This window comes from Phalacrocorax carbo, chromosome 6 (genome assembly GCF_963921805.1).
Source record: "Phalacrocorax carbo chromosome 6, bPhaCar2.1, whole genome shotgun sequence".
Classification (NCBI taxonomy): domain Eukaryota; kingdom Metazoa; phylum Chordata; class Aves; order Suliformes; family Phalacrocoracidae; genus Phalacrocorax; species Phalacrocorax carbo.
The window spans coordinates 38,044,633-38,058,338 of record NC_087518.1 but is presented as its reverse complement, the minus strand read 5'-3'; the positions used below and the strand labels follow the sequence as shown (position 1 = coordinate 38,058,338).

The 13,706-nt window shown below is 36.7% G+C and overlaps 1 protein-coding gene across 2 annotated transcripts in view; it reads right to left on the bottom strand.

The window, feature by feature from the left end:
• NEK7 (NIMA related kinase 7) overlaps positions 1-13,706 on the bottom strand; it is a 77,280-nt gene that overhangs the window by 25,219 nt on the left and 38,355 nt on the right. For both annotated transcript variants that reach the window (XM_064454767.1, XM_064454766.1), the window contains 2 exons: positions 6,141-6,249; positions 3,723-3,830 (listed from right to left, as the gene is read on the bottom strand). In XM_064454767.1, coding sequence (XP_064310837.1) covers positions 3,723-3,830; positions 6,141-6,249 — 217 coding nt within the window. The remainder of the gene's footprint in view (positions 1-3,722; positions 3,831-6,140; positions 6,250-13,706) is intronic.

Below are 13,706 nucleotides of genomic sequence, written 5' to 3'. Positions count from 1 at the left end.
GCAGATTTCCCTGCTAGGGTTCCTGTACACTAAGGGTGCAGGTTCTCAGAATGGTTTGGCTGAGAATATCAGTGGAGCTTATTCTATTCCCAGCCTGCATACCACCACCTCAGCAGTGGCTTTGACACCCTCTGCTGGGTTAGAGATCCATATATGAGGAAAGGAGAGCATTTGTGCACATTTTTACAAGGTATTTTATTCCCCACAACCTGCATGAGTTGACAGTCAAATCCCTCATAACATAGCACTGTGCTGGGGACAGGAGTACGATGGAAATGACAGAAGTTGTCAAACCACAGAAGAAACAGAATTCAATACAGATGATCCTTAGCTTTCAAGCATTTTAAGGAGATTGCAGATCTGCTCCTTTGCCCTGCAAGAAGGTATCCACATCATAGCAGCAGTGTCCACCTGGGCAGCATACAGTGCAGCCCTCTGCCACAACCACACTGGAGAACTGAAGTGACTTTTTTAAATTCGAATACTAAAATATGGACTATCCATAAATCCACTGAACGGCTAACAAAGATTAGAAAAAAAAAAAAGCACATTTCCATGAGCTGGCCTTAGAATTGCCATTTCAAATTGCATAAGGCCTTGCATTCAGCCACTGAAAAAAAACCACAACAACCAAAAAAAAAACCTAACACACAAAGAATAAGATGCCTTTCTGGGAACATCTTCCCCTTTCTAATACAAAGTCTTCTGAAACCAAGAAATTTTGTCAAGCTGGTATTGAATCAACAATACAAAGGAAATGGAGGCATTCGGTATTTTTAGAAGAATGATTTTCTACTTTCAAAAAGGTATATACGTACCTCAAAAGATAATTCTACTGTTTTCATAAGGCTGTACAGAAAGAGTTAAGAACTTTAACAAACCCTGTCCAGTGCAGTATTTTCATTTGTTTCAAATGGACCATCAGCAAGTACTCTAATTAAATCAGTATTATTTATAATTAGCAGTTAGAAGCTGAAGCTAATGAAAATTTTAGTACATTTCTTTATCTCTGAAAGCCTGAATCTAGTTTGCTACTGAAATTTTTATAAAGCCTGTAAACAAGTATAAATTGCTACATATAACGTTTCTAACTCACTGGGTTTTGTGCACCAAAGGTTTATGGAATCATAAAAAGATACAACTTTGAAAGAAATTTTGGGAAAACCAGCAAACTGCAGGAGAAACTGCTTTTAAAGAGTGGTCTCTGCTAGTGATATGATAAATCAGAGTGTCACTGTCTCCACTGCAGCCTAAGTTAATGGCTGAACAAAACCTTCTTCCTACGCTGAATTCTGAGATTAGGTCATAATTAAGAGGGAAACAGAAGAAGAAGAGATGGGGGGGGGGGGGGGGGCACAAAGACACAAAGAGACCAAAAAGTAACAGCTCTTCTCCCAAGACACAGCATCCAACATCAGAAACAAAGCTTCCATGCCCCTAACCCCCACTCTCTGGATGACTCTTGTATTTGTAAGACGTGAGCTTTAAAGGGCTTGGGGGTTTTACACTGGTTTTAACTCTAGCTCAGTCTTCAGTCCCTTTGCAACCATTCCCCTGCAATGAGCCAAAATAATCCAGGGTTGAAGCAGTTTGTTCCGCTTCAACTTCCTGACGTCTGCCTCAGAACACAAATCTAGCTCTCCGACCCTCACAGTTGACTTTTGCTTCTTCATGCACTCCCAACTCACAGATTAGGATTTACAGATTCCTGCAAATACAGTCCAGGAGCGGCTCCCCCTTCACATGCTCCTTTACATCCTTCTTCCATTCGCAGGCAGTAGCGGGACCCAGCTACGACAAAAGATTTCCACAGTGCTGCCAGAGGCAGCCACTGGACTACAATGGCAGCATGAACAGAAGCACTTTATATAATACGCTGTGCCATGAACTACAGATCTTTAGGGTTACATGTGAACTTCGATGTGGAACCGAAGCACATTTCCAGTCCGGTCGCACTGCTTCTCCTCTGTCTCTTTCTCTCTCTTTTTTATTAATGCAAGATTGCACATCTATGTCGGAGTTCCACCTCAGTCCTGTTAAGATCTCAGCAGTTACTCATGGTTTTGACTATATCAGTATGCACCAAACATGATAAAAACAGGAGGGCACAAAAGAGTGACCAAAGGTTTTCCGGAAGACAGGGAAGTAAGAAAATTTCCTTTCTAAAGCCATTTTATTTGGCTGTTAACACAAGTATCACCCACACATCAAATGTGGTACAAACATGCTGAACATCAATCTTCTCTCTTTCTCCACACTATACTGATAACTGGGATAATTTGAATAAAGTTAAATTAAGAGGTGAGGATAAATATGGCATACTTTAATCCAAGAAGTCTGAAATTTCATAGTCTACTTAGAAACATCAGCATCTGCACAAACACAAGTTTGAGTGTCCTCCCATGGCCCTAAGACAGGGATTTTAAGTATTACTTAACAATTCTTGGCGCTCTTAGATATTATGTTCCTTACCAGGCACTCCTGTCAAACACAAAAATATCCAAATGCCTAATTACAGAATTGTCACTGTCATTTGTTAAAAACTCTGAGCTGCACTTGAATTGATTTTACCTATCTGTATTCAAGTATCAGTGAGGTGCTGTCTGCCTCAGTACCCTTCACAAGGAACAGCAGACAATTCTGGAAGCTGCCAATGACCCTTCTCTTGAGGGTCTAAAAGTTCATTTCACACCCTTTGCAGTCAGTGAACAGGCTTGAATTCAGCAACCACTAAACACAGCCACTTCAGCAGAGGAAAAGAATTTTTTTCTTAACTAAAAGAACCCTCATAACCATACTATAAACACCGATTCTTACATTTCTCTTTAAAGCAGACGTTACTCTATTTACAAGGCTTTTCTCTCAGAGAGATCCTCTTAGATTCTGTCATTTTTCTATTCCCTATATTTAAAATTAAGATATCTACCAAATTTTTACTTTTTCTTCTTAATCATCCTAGTCTCTAGATGCTACTCAACTACATAAAAATTTTGTTTGGAAAAAGATAATACAATGTTATTTTTTATGTGCTAGCAAAGAATAGATTGGGCATTCCAGAAAGTTTTTTTCTGTTCTTAATAAGTTTTGTTGGCTTTGTTTGTCTTGGGTTTTTTCGTTTGGTGTTTTGGGTTTGTTTGTTTGTTTTTGTGTGTGCGTTTTTGTTTTGTTTTTAAAGTCTTTATGGTTCATAAAGACTAATTCTGATCTCTCCTCAACTTACTTAGCTTATATTGAGAAACTCCACCTCAAAACAGGGAAGCTCCTCTGTTAGCCCTTTCAAAGCATATAACCAACATGTCACCAATGTTACCCATACAGGCACAAAAAAATTACTATATTCTTTCCAACACTGATTGAAGTTCAAGGGAATTAAAAATAAAATGCATCCGTATTACTGATCATCTTTTTTCCTAGCATTTCTAGAAAACACTACTGTCATGAAGACTTGTTTTGAGCCAGGAATGTACATTAAATGATTCAAACAAATGCGAGGAAAGAAAAACCGCAACGAGCTATGTGGGCGAAAGTGACATGTCAGTGGTACAGCTTTTCTGTATTTGTCCATGGTGCTGACCAATTTTTTTTTTAGTTGTTTAGGAAAAGCTTTAGCTGGACCTAACTCTTTTCTTCCTCCTCATTAGTGGGCACAATACTTCCACCATGTAAAAAATAATTAAAAAAAACCACACCTCCCCAACACCTGTACATCAGAGAAAGCTTACCTAAAGAATGTGCAGCTGTGGTTTTGGAGCTGAAAAATCGACCAAGTCCAAGGTCTCCAAGCTTTACTACACCTGTAGCTGTAATGAACACATTAGCCGGCTTTATATCTGGGAGGGGGAAATAAATAAAAATTTAAAAGTCACAATGAGGGTGCAAGAAAAGCTACTGCTCTATTAATAATAGACCAAAGAGGCTTTTATTTACAGCTAATATTAACAAAATTTGACTGTGCAGAAAGGGCGAGTCTGGGATTCTGAATTTCAAATTAAATATTTTAATAGTAGAAGCATCAAAAAAAAAAAAATCAAGAGCCATGGAAAGTATTTTAAAAAGCAAACAAACAAATAAACAAACAACAAGAAAAACAAACAACAAGAAAAACCACCACATCCACCCCACACCCAAAGATACAGAGAGTTCATTACCACTTTATATAAACTATATATAAGGACTTCTATTAGAACTAGAAAACCTCTCATTATGTCTTAAGTAACAGACCACAAATATTTTCATGACCTTTAAAACATGTTTTTCCATCACTTTTGCTGATCAGATTACCCACAGTGGCATGATGCTATTTATTTGAAATAGGTAACTGATTCTCTTTAATAGCAGACATTAAAAAAAAAAAAAGCAAGTTTTTGCTCAGGAGAATGGTTATTTGAACTCGTCAGTGGAATTGGGCTAATCAAGAAGAAACAAAGAAAAATAATGATGTACATACCCCAGACAGTTATTTTTCACCAGTAATGTTCATCTTAAGTTTAAATCCAGTTCTTTAGAGACAACAGCAAATATTTTTATTTTATGATTAACAAGGTACCTATCCTGTTAAGCCTTCTAAAGAAACTGACCTGATATTTGTTTGGCAAGTGTGCTTAGCTCTTAGTCAGCTCAAGAGCAACACACTGTGGCTCTAAACTTAAATAAAATCACTTAACTTTGATAAGAGGGGATTACAGTTTGCATAAGATATGGTTTCAGGAAAAGGAATGGTTAATAACCCTTCAAACACCAGTATTTTCAGGCTTCCAATAAAATATTACCAAACCTTATAAGCTTTGGAGAGGAAGACAGAAGCAGTTACGTTATGCTGTTATCTGACCTAGTTTTCAGGAGTTTGTATCACCCTTTGTGTAACAATCCAACACGGATACCAGCTCAACTTAAAAGTAGCTTTAATTTTCACTGGGTTTTGTGCTGAACCATGGAATTGTTAGATTTGCCATAAGTTTGCCAGAAGCTTTGAAGGTAGCATTTCAGTTTAAGGAATTTAAACTTATTTTGGTTTTGAGATAAAATACACTGATATAAACTAGTTGAGTCATAAAAGCATTAAAGGAAGATATCTACACCCTATGGAAAGCATCTGTAATTTTATGTCCTTTCCTTTGCATAATTTGCACTTGCAGATATCTGTACAAATGCGTAAAGGAAAAAAAAAAAGGGAGAATCACAAGGGAAAGCCATTTGCAGCAGCATCTAAGTTGATCTGCTGAAGGGTGTAACATCTCTAGCTGCGAATGATAAAGCTCAGGGACTTTTGCTTTCAGGCAGCTATTTGTATCCCAGCAGAAGGGAGCCACCAACCTAAGACACGTAATTTCACCTGAACCCAGAGAGACAGCCCATATACAACTTGAGCCAGAGGGATTTCCAAGGCAAAAAAAAACCCCTGTACATCTCAAAAGCAGCTAGACTACGACCTGTTTTCTTCAACTCAGAGTTACACGGTAAAATGAAGACAACATACGGAAGAGACAGCAGTACAGAGATTTAAAATGGGTAAGAGATTTAGTACCTGACAGGATGGCTGGCAACTACAAGGGCAGTTGGGACACAGTACTTGACACAGAGACTGGAAATAGCGGAGAAAAGCAGAGAAGGGGAGAAAATGCTTGCAGCTGCACATAATCCAGTAGAGATAGGAGTGGGAGAATGGCCTATACATCACCAGAAGGCATGGCAAGAGGCAAATACTTTTGTAAGGAAGAAGGTCCAAGAGGTAAAAAGAATGGATGGATAGCTGTGCAAGAATGCAGATAACAATACTTGGGAGGGACAATAGGCAAATATAGAAGAATAAGAACAGGACAGAAAATAAGAGCCAGCAAAATGAATTGAGCGAGCAAAGAGGTAGCAGTGGCAGGGTCTCCATCACTTACAGAATTACCACTTACTTTGAGAACTTGGTATCAGAAGCCATTGCTTGTGCTGCACCTACCACAACAAATGTACAACCACGAACTTCTGTCACACTTTTCCATTACTTATAAAACATTACAGAAACATACATTGTGTCAGCTGTCAAAACTGATTCCATTATGACATTATTTGGTGTCACTTGGATTGAACCAGCTTAATTCTCACATAGTAAAACGTTTAGTAAAGACAAATCATCTTTGATCCTGTATTACCTCTATGCATAACACGACGAGAATGCATATGTTCCAAGGCACTGCAAAGCTGAACAAAGTACTTCCAAACTGTTCTTTCAGGAATCAACCTCTTCTGTTTCTTAAAATGCTTGAAAAAAGATGGACACTGAATATTAACATTTAAAACTTGCATAAAATGACTGAAAAAGGGAAAGATAGAAAATCCTTTATTTAAAAACCAAATATGAGAGGCTCACAACTAAATGAGAAAGGTTTAACAAGATTTCTTGACACAATAAGATTTTTCTTTAAATATTAATACATATATCATCAACCTACATGTTTAACTCAGTCAACACAGAGCCACAAATGACATTAATGAAATAAAACTGGTATCCCAAAAAAGGATTCACATGGTATTTAGCAGTCCTCAGGGTAGGATTAATGTGGTCAGAATAGTCTAGCACAGAGTAAGTGGCCACAGAACAAATAAAGGTCAGATATAAAGGTATGTGCCACAGAACTTCCCAAACAGAATACTTCCTTACAGCAACATTGATTTCTCTAACCTCATTTTCTAAATAGAAGAAAAAAAATAGTAGTGACACACAAACAAAGATCATCTATGAAGAATCAATTAGATTAGTCTTGGAAACTTCTGCAATACATAAAAAGGGACTAAAGGAACTGTTATTTCTCCAAATTTCATAGTGATCTAACTCCTGTTCAAATATTTTCCATCCTGTATAAAAAACCATTACTGATCACTGCTAACAGCTCAATGGCCTGTTAAAGCTTACAAGAAACATAATTATGCTCTGTTACTCACATCTTCAAATATTATATTCAGGGACTTGAATAACAGTCCTCCAAAAATACATACTGTAAACCTGGAATTCAGCCAATGCTAAAACGTGCAAGTTTGAGCATTACAAATTTTGCACCTAAAGGTAAGAATACTGAAAAATTGTTGCTCGTTTAGCCTCTCTTCTTATAGAATTCCCATTTTGACAGATTTTAAAGTTAAACACATGAAGAAAATACATGAACAACACTAACACTAGCAGAACTTTAAATGGAACTTAAAAGTACCTGGATGTATTTCACCAGTGTGTGTACACACACACTTCACACTCATGCACACCCTAACAAAGTTCATGTAACAAACGTTTATTACTCTGGAAAAATAAAAATATTTTCCTAAACTACAGTAAAATGTGCCACTGGGAAGTTGACAGCTGCATCTACACATTGCAGAGACATGCAGGAGTATGAGAAACATGTTTTTAAACTAACTACGGCAAAATGCATCAGTGATACAAAGGATCATAACATTTCACCAAAATGTTTTTAGTTATAGGGATTATTTCAAAATGCATTTTCATTTAAATGAGGCAAAGCATATCAATTCCTTCTTTAAATATAATTTTCTCTCAGTCTTGGACTGAATCCAAACAAACCCTGTGTATCTGTTCTCCCCATAGCTGGATTTGCATATCAGAGGATTGTTTGATGTCAACAGGAAGATGGAGACCAGGTTTCTTTTCATTTAAAAACAAATACACAATACATGTAAGTATGTGCACATGAAAGCATAGTTCCTTGATTTAAAATGCATTCTGAAATTATCATAATTATAACTAGGTACTTTATTTAAACATTCTGAATTATTATTTTTTTTAACTCAAATCTAAGCACAAGCAGTGATGAAACACCATTCACAAAATGTCTGAAATTTCAGGCAAGATTTTCCATTACAGATTTTCATTCCGATGTACTTAAAGTACATCGGTGTACTTCCGAAGTATTTATAAACAAGTATTCATTTAACATTTTATTCATTTGCCATCTATAACACTGTAGCTGATTGTACACTACAAAATTGGCTTCGGTTCTTACAGTGCAAAGCATACAACATAACAGTTTTTAAGATGCTGTCTCATTCTACTGAAGGCATTAATAATTTTGCATTATAATAACTTCTCTTCCTGAAAGCATCAGCATTATTAACCCCATAGAATTTATCCATCTAAAGAGGATGCAAAAGAGAGCTGCTAGATTTGCTAACAGTCTTTAAACAAAACAAAGAAATAGGCACCATTTTCGCTTGTATAGGTTTAGAAATAATCCAGCATCTTTAAAATAAACTCACCAAACATTATTTTCTATTTTAATTAATGACACCATCTTCTTCCACCAAAATATGTATTCTCAATGTTTTCTTGGGCTGTTGTCCACCAATAGCCAAAGTAGTGATTAAAAGCCTCTGCTACCAAAAGAGACTGATTTTTCAAAACTAGCTATTGAAACAAGTTGCATGTTTCTAGGAAACAGTCTGGCAGGCAGTGTTAATTCTGAGAGAATTCAATTAAAAAAAGGAATCCCATTCCTGTTTAGAACATTACCTTCTAACAAGAAATAAAAGTTGATGGAAAACATGGTCAAACCTATTTTATGCCCAACTGCATAATTAAATTCATACAGCACATATTAACTGTATTCAAAGCTGGATCCTCTTCTCTCCCCTCCATTATTTTAAAAGAGTCTGCAACCAAAATGCAGTTCTAATGGCTGTGGGGTTTGTCCCCTTCCTACAGAGAAGCCAAAATACAGAAGACATGATGTCAAAAGAATAATTGTTAACCTCTGTTGCAGCAAAGCTTAGTAGCATCACAAACAGTTAATCCTGAAACTAATTCACTGCCTAGTGCTCTAATGGTTCAAGCATCCTAAGGTCCACATAACCAAGTTAACTTAATACAGTTATCTCCCACTGTTGTTGCTATTACCTGCCCAAATTTGACCTCAAAGGAATATGCCCTGACATACAGCTGTCTAAAATAAGAGTATTTTCAACATTTTACTATTCTGCTTGTCTGAGGCTCAAAGGACAGTCCTGGTGCCCCTCAGACCACTGACCTTCTAAGGGTGTGACATTAAAAAAAAGCATAATCCTGTTTGAGATGAAAAATCAATCTCAACATAGTTGAAACTGGGCAAAAAGGGAACTGCTTATACATGTGCATTAAAAATTTGGACAGTGTTGCAAGCTAGTGTTTTATCAGGTAAACAGAGAATACCAGGCATGCTCAGGCAGCAGACCGTCTCCCAGCAAGAATTGTTTCAAAAGCCACATCCCATGAAATTTCCATCTCTGTCTTTGAGAATGGAATCACAAAAAACTACTTTGAAGAGTTTTCACAATGTCAGTACAGATAAAACTGCAATTCAGTCATTTTATGCAACTGGAAATTTTTGTGGTCATAAATCTGCTATACAAATGCCTTAAAGAGCTTTAAGATAGGCAGGTTATACCACCAGTTCATCTTTTCGTCCCTTTTTACAGAGTGAGCAGAAAACGGAACTCTCCTGGTTTTCTCTAATGAATCGCTAAAAGAAAAATTAAATATTCTCCGAATGTTTTCATCCTAGTAATATTAAATATAGGTGCCCTGCACCTAAACAGCATATGCAATTCAGTTTCTTGGAGGCATTAAAACAAACAATTGAGTAAAAGACAGAAGGGGGGGAAAAGTTTAAAGTCGATATAAAAGCATGGAATTACATTATACTGAGTTTCTAAAGATGATGCTTTAAAGGTCAAATTCCAAAAGCAAGAGTGACAGCAATTAGCAAATGGTCTTATCTAGGCTCAACAAGCACAGTTCAGAGAATACTCTTAAGGGACTATGTTTGGCTTTTATTAAGGATTTTCTGCAGATGAGTTAAGAACAGCAAGTATAGATGATTTCAATACAATTGGAGATTTCAGGTATGACTGCCTATGTCTCAGTAACCACATTTGGAAAAAATTCAGCATTCAGTTCTGATGTTAGTGACTCAGAGAATTTTAAGGTGTGATTTAGCTTGGTTTAGACCTCATCAAATAGAGGAAAAAAATAGGAATAAATAAATAAGATAGAAAACCCCCAATGAGTGTTTAAGAAACAAACTGGACTATAGAAAGCAAGAGGTTTATGAATATCTTTTGCAGAAAGATTATAAACTGATGAACAATTTTGTAAAGTCATTATTTAAAAAAAAAGTCTGTGGGCTCTGTCCGTTGAGCCCACAAGAACATATATCTGGATTTTTGTACTGTGCATGTTCTAGGCTAGAGTTGCCTTCTGAAAGAGAGAATTTGGGGAAAAAGTAAAATGAGAATGATCATTTCCTTGCTTTAAATAGATGCCTTTTCCTTGCTTTTACATTTTGATGAGGATCTTGATTGCATCTGTCTTCTCATGACTTCACTTCTAGTTTACAAAAATATAAAGGGGTCTTTTTCTGTATTTTACTGCATAGAGTTATCAGAACACAGCCATTCAACAACCAGGTACTCATGGGAAGAAATCTGAACTTCATCAAGAGGAAAGTGATGCAGATGGGACTATTACAAGAAACTTCCGAGTAGCACGTAGTGAAGTTCTTGGCCACTTCTGCATGTGTTTCTTTGGGAGCCTTTTTCATATGGACTAGCAGAAAGAACAGAGAGAGGAAAGAGGAGGTCAGGCAGCTGTAACAGGCAATTATGGAAGCACGAGTAAGAGTTCTCTGTGAATACAACAGAAACAAACCAGAACTGGCAAGGGCGTGCAGGGTCAAAAAGATAGACCAGTGAAGATGGACCTCAACATCTCTATTTTGGAGTAAAGATCAGACACACATGTATATAGAAATGAAGTTTCTACATAAGTCTTAATTTCTATTTAAGATGCTAAATAATTCTAGTAGGAAAGCAGTGTCCCAGGAGTTTTGCCCGGCTCTGTTCATTTATGAATTCAGCTGCCCGTATCTTTAGACTGTGATAAGTTTTCTGCCATTTCTCCTTGCTTTCCATGCAGAACAAAAATATACCTTTCCAACACATCTTTATTCATTCATCCAATTTGATCATAAGGTGACCAAATTTGCCTACATTTCAGGAATAACAGCTGTCTCTTCGTTGTAAAAATAGAACAAATACAAAAAACCCCAAACTATTTAGCATCTACCAAGTGAACATAGAGAAAGTAACAAGTACTTGGCCAATAAAGTGACTACTAATAAGAAGAAACAATTTTTAAAAATATTTAGCTGGTTCTTTTTCCAACTTTTCTTTACAGCTGTTCACATCTCTAGTTACTGAAGAGGCCATACATTTATTTTTTCCCTTCCAGAATTGACAAAAAAATGCATTAAAAAAAAAAATCAGTCATCTTCTTTTATTGATTTTGTATACAACAAGTAATTTTATTTAATCAATAGCAACAAAAGACTAAGAGTACAAAAACTAACAGAGAAAGTAATTGTAGTAATAAAATTACCTACTAGCATCAGAAGGCCAAATTAGTAGAATGAAACTATGGTCTTTCCTAAGGAAAATAAATATTAAAAAAAACCAAACCACAAAACACACACCACAGTACCCACCACATGCACACCACAGAATTGAGATAGAAACATCTTCTGAAGCACAATCTTCTTTCACACACAATCCAAATAAAGACATCTACTTACAAGAAATAAAAAGGCTTGTAAGGAAAACCCAAGTCAAAATTGTCATTTTCAATTTTTAGTATATATTTTTTCATGCTTCAGACTGTTAATAAGGCTCCTGATTAAACTCAGATCCCTTAGAAAGCTCTGAGCAAAGTTACTTTATACATATATTTTCATCCAACTGCCTTTGCAAGGATTCATTTTTCCTTACTGAGCTGTCCACCTAGAGGCACTCTGTTCCACCTAACGTTTTTGCTCACACAAAAAAGCAAGAACATAGTGTTCAGAGATAAAGATATCCTACTGAAATCAGATATACTTGCAAAGCCATGAAAGTAATTTTTCCAGTAACTGTATCATTTTCATTGTCTATGCTGTTATCGCTGAGCAGGCTTCTTAAAACACACAGCCACATGTTTAAATTCAACAGTATTTGTTTACATGCATCCCTCTCCAATAGATCCCCTTGGGAAAACTGGTACGGCATGAAGAGGTGAAAGCCATGCTTGAATCATTAACTCTACTCCCTAATAAAAAGCAATAGCATGACACAGTAAATACCGAGACTACCATCTTAACTTTTTTTTTTTCTCCACAAATAAGCCAGACAAATTCAAGATCTTCTCTCCATTCTCAGCAAGTTGTTCATATAGCACAAACACCAGACACTGCAAATTTTTCAAAAGCAACTGTGTGAAAAACTACAAACAATCTCCAAGTATTGTTTTTGCAATGCATTTCAAACAAGAAAACACACCCAGAACTACTATTAAATAAAATCTTTCAATTCTCCGTGCTCTTTTGTGTTCATGGAGCCAGACAATTCTAGCACCAGTGGGCAAAGGTGAAGGAGAAATACCCCGAGCATTTCTGCCCCAGTTAGAGCTGCTTGAACAGCCTGTGTAATAGTTAAATGAAATTTAACATCAAGTTAACTTTTCGTAGCTGACTGACACAGTTACTCTCCCTGTGAGTACAGACGGTTGGCTTATACAATAGCTTCAGGTGTGATGTCTGTGTAGGGGGCTGTCCACAAGACAAAACAGTGTTGATATCTAATTATTTTAGCAGAAAATCTGCCCACTTATTCTTATTGTTCCAGTGGCAGGCACGGACAATGGCTGATTCACAGAAAAAATAACAAGGCTGTCTGGCAATTACCCAGTCCAATTACCCCACTGGTTATAAACTGCTGGACCAGTCAGCTTTCCTCCTGCCAGCACTTACACATAACTTGCACATGGTAAACTGCCGCCGCAGCTCTCATTCTGGTTACCTGCGGATGAGAGCTAAGGTGACAGGCAAGCACCTGTCAGACACCCCAGTAACACACACGTATGGGGAGCAAAAGCTTACCAGAACTAGCTCTCCCACCTTGGCAGGGGAGTATTTTTTTAATTACTGGGCAGGGGCAGAATTTAAGAAATATTTTTAGTAGCTTTAAAAAAAAGGTTAGTGGCAAAAATTAGCCTGACCATTTCAGAGCCCCAGGTTCCTCCTCTAGGAAAAGGCACATAAAAATAATTTAGCTTTGATCTTTAATTAGCATATACTGTGCTACAGTACCCTAGCATATTACATGTTTCTTCAAGCTACCTAGGAGTAAAGGTGATAGAAAACATGCAAAAAAAAATATTTTTAAGCTTTTAACATTTATCAATTACATAGCTTCAGCAGGTGCCAAACTGTTCTTTATTACAAAACATAACCGTATGCTAAAAATAAAAAGACTACAAGTCAGGATGTTTGGCACTGGGGGGAGGGGAGGAAGGAAGTGGGGATTTTTGTTCTTTAAATTAAATCTAGCAGTCATGGTGGGGGAGGGAGAGAGGAAAAAAGTACAAGAGACACAGATACTGCTGATGACCAAAAGAATCACGTTCCACGTTTTAAAATTTGCACTTATAGATCATGATAAATCAATATCATGAAAAGAAAATACACGGACATGCACAAAAGACTACTTTAAAAATACTTTTTCCACAGTCACGATGTGAAGTATTTGGACATAAATATACGTATAAAAAAAAAATCTCAGGATTAAAGCCACCATAATTTTTCCCCCTTGTGAGTGTGTGCACGCATGTAGCTTTCAGTTCTGTTTTCTTTCTTTATGTCAGAAGA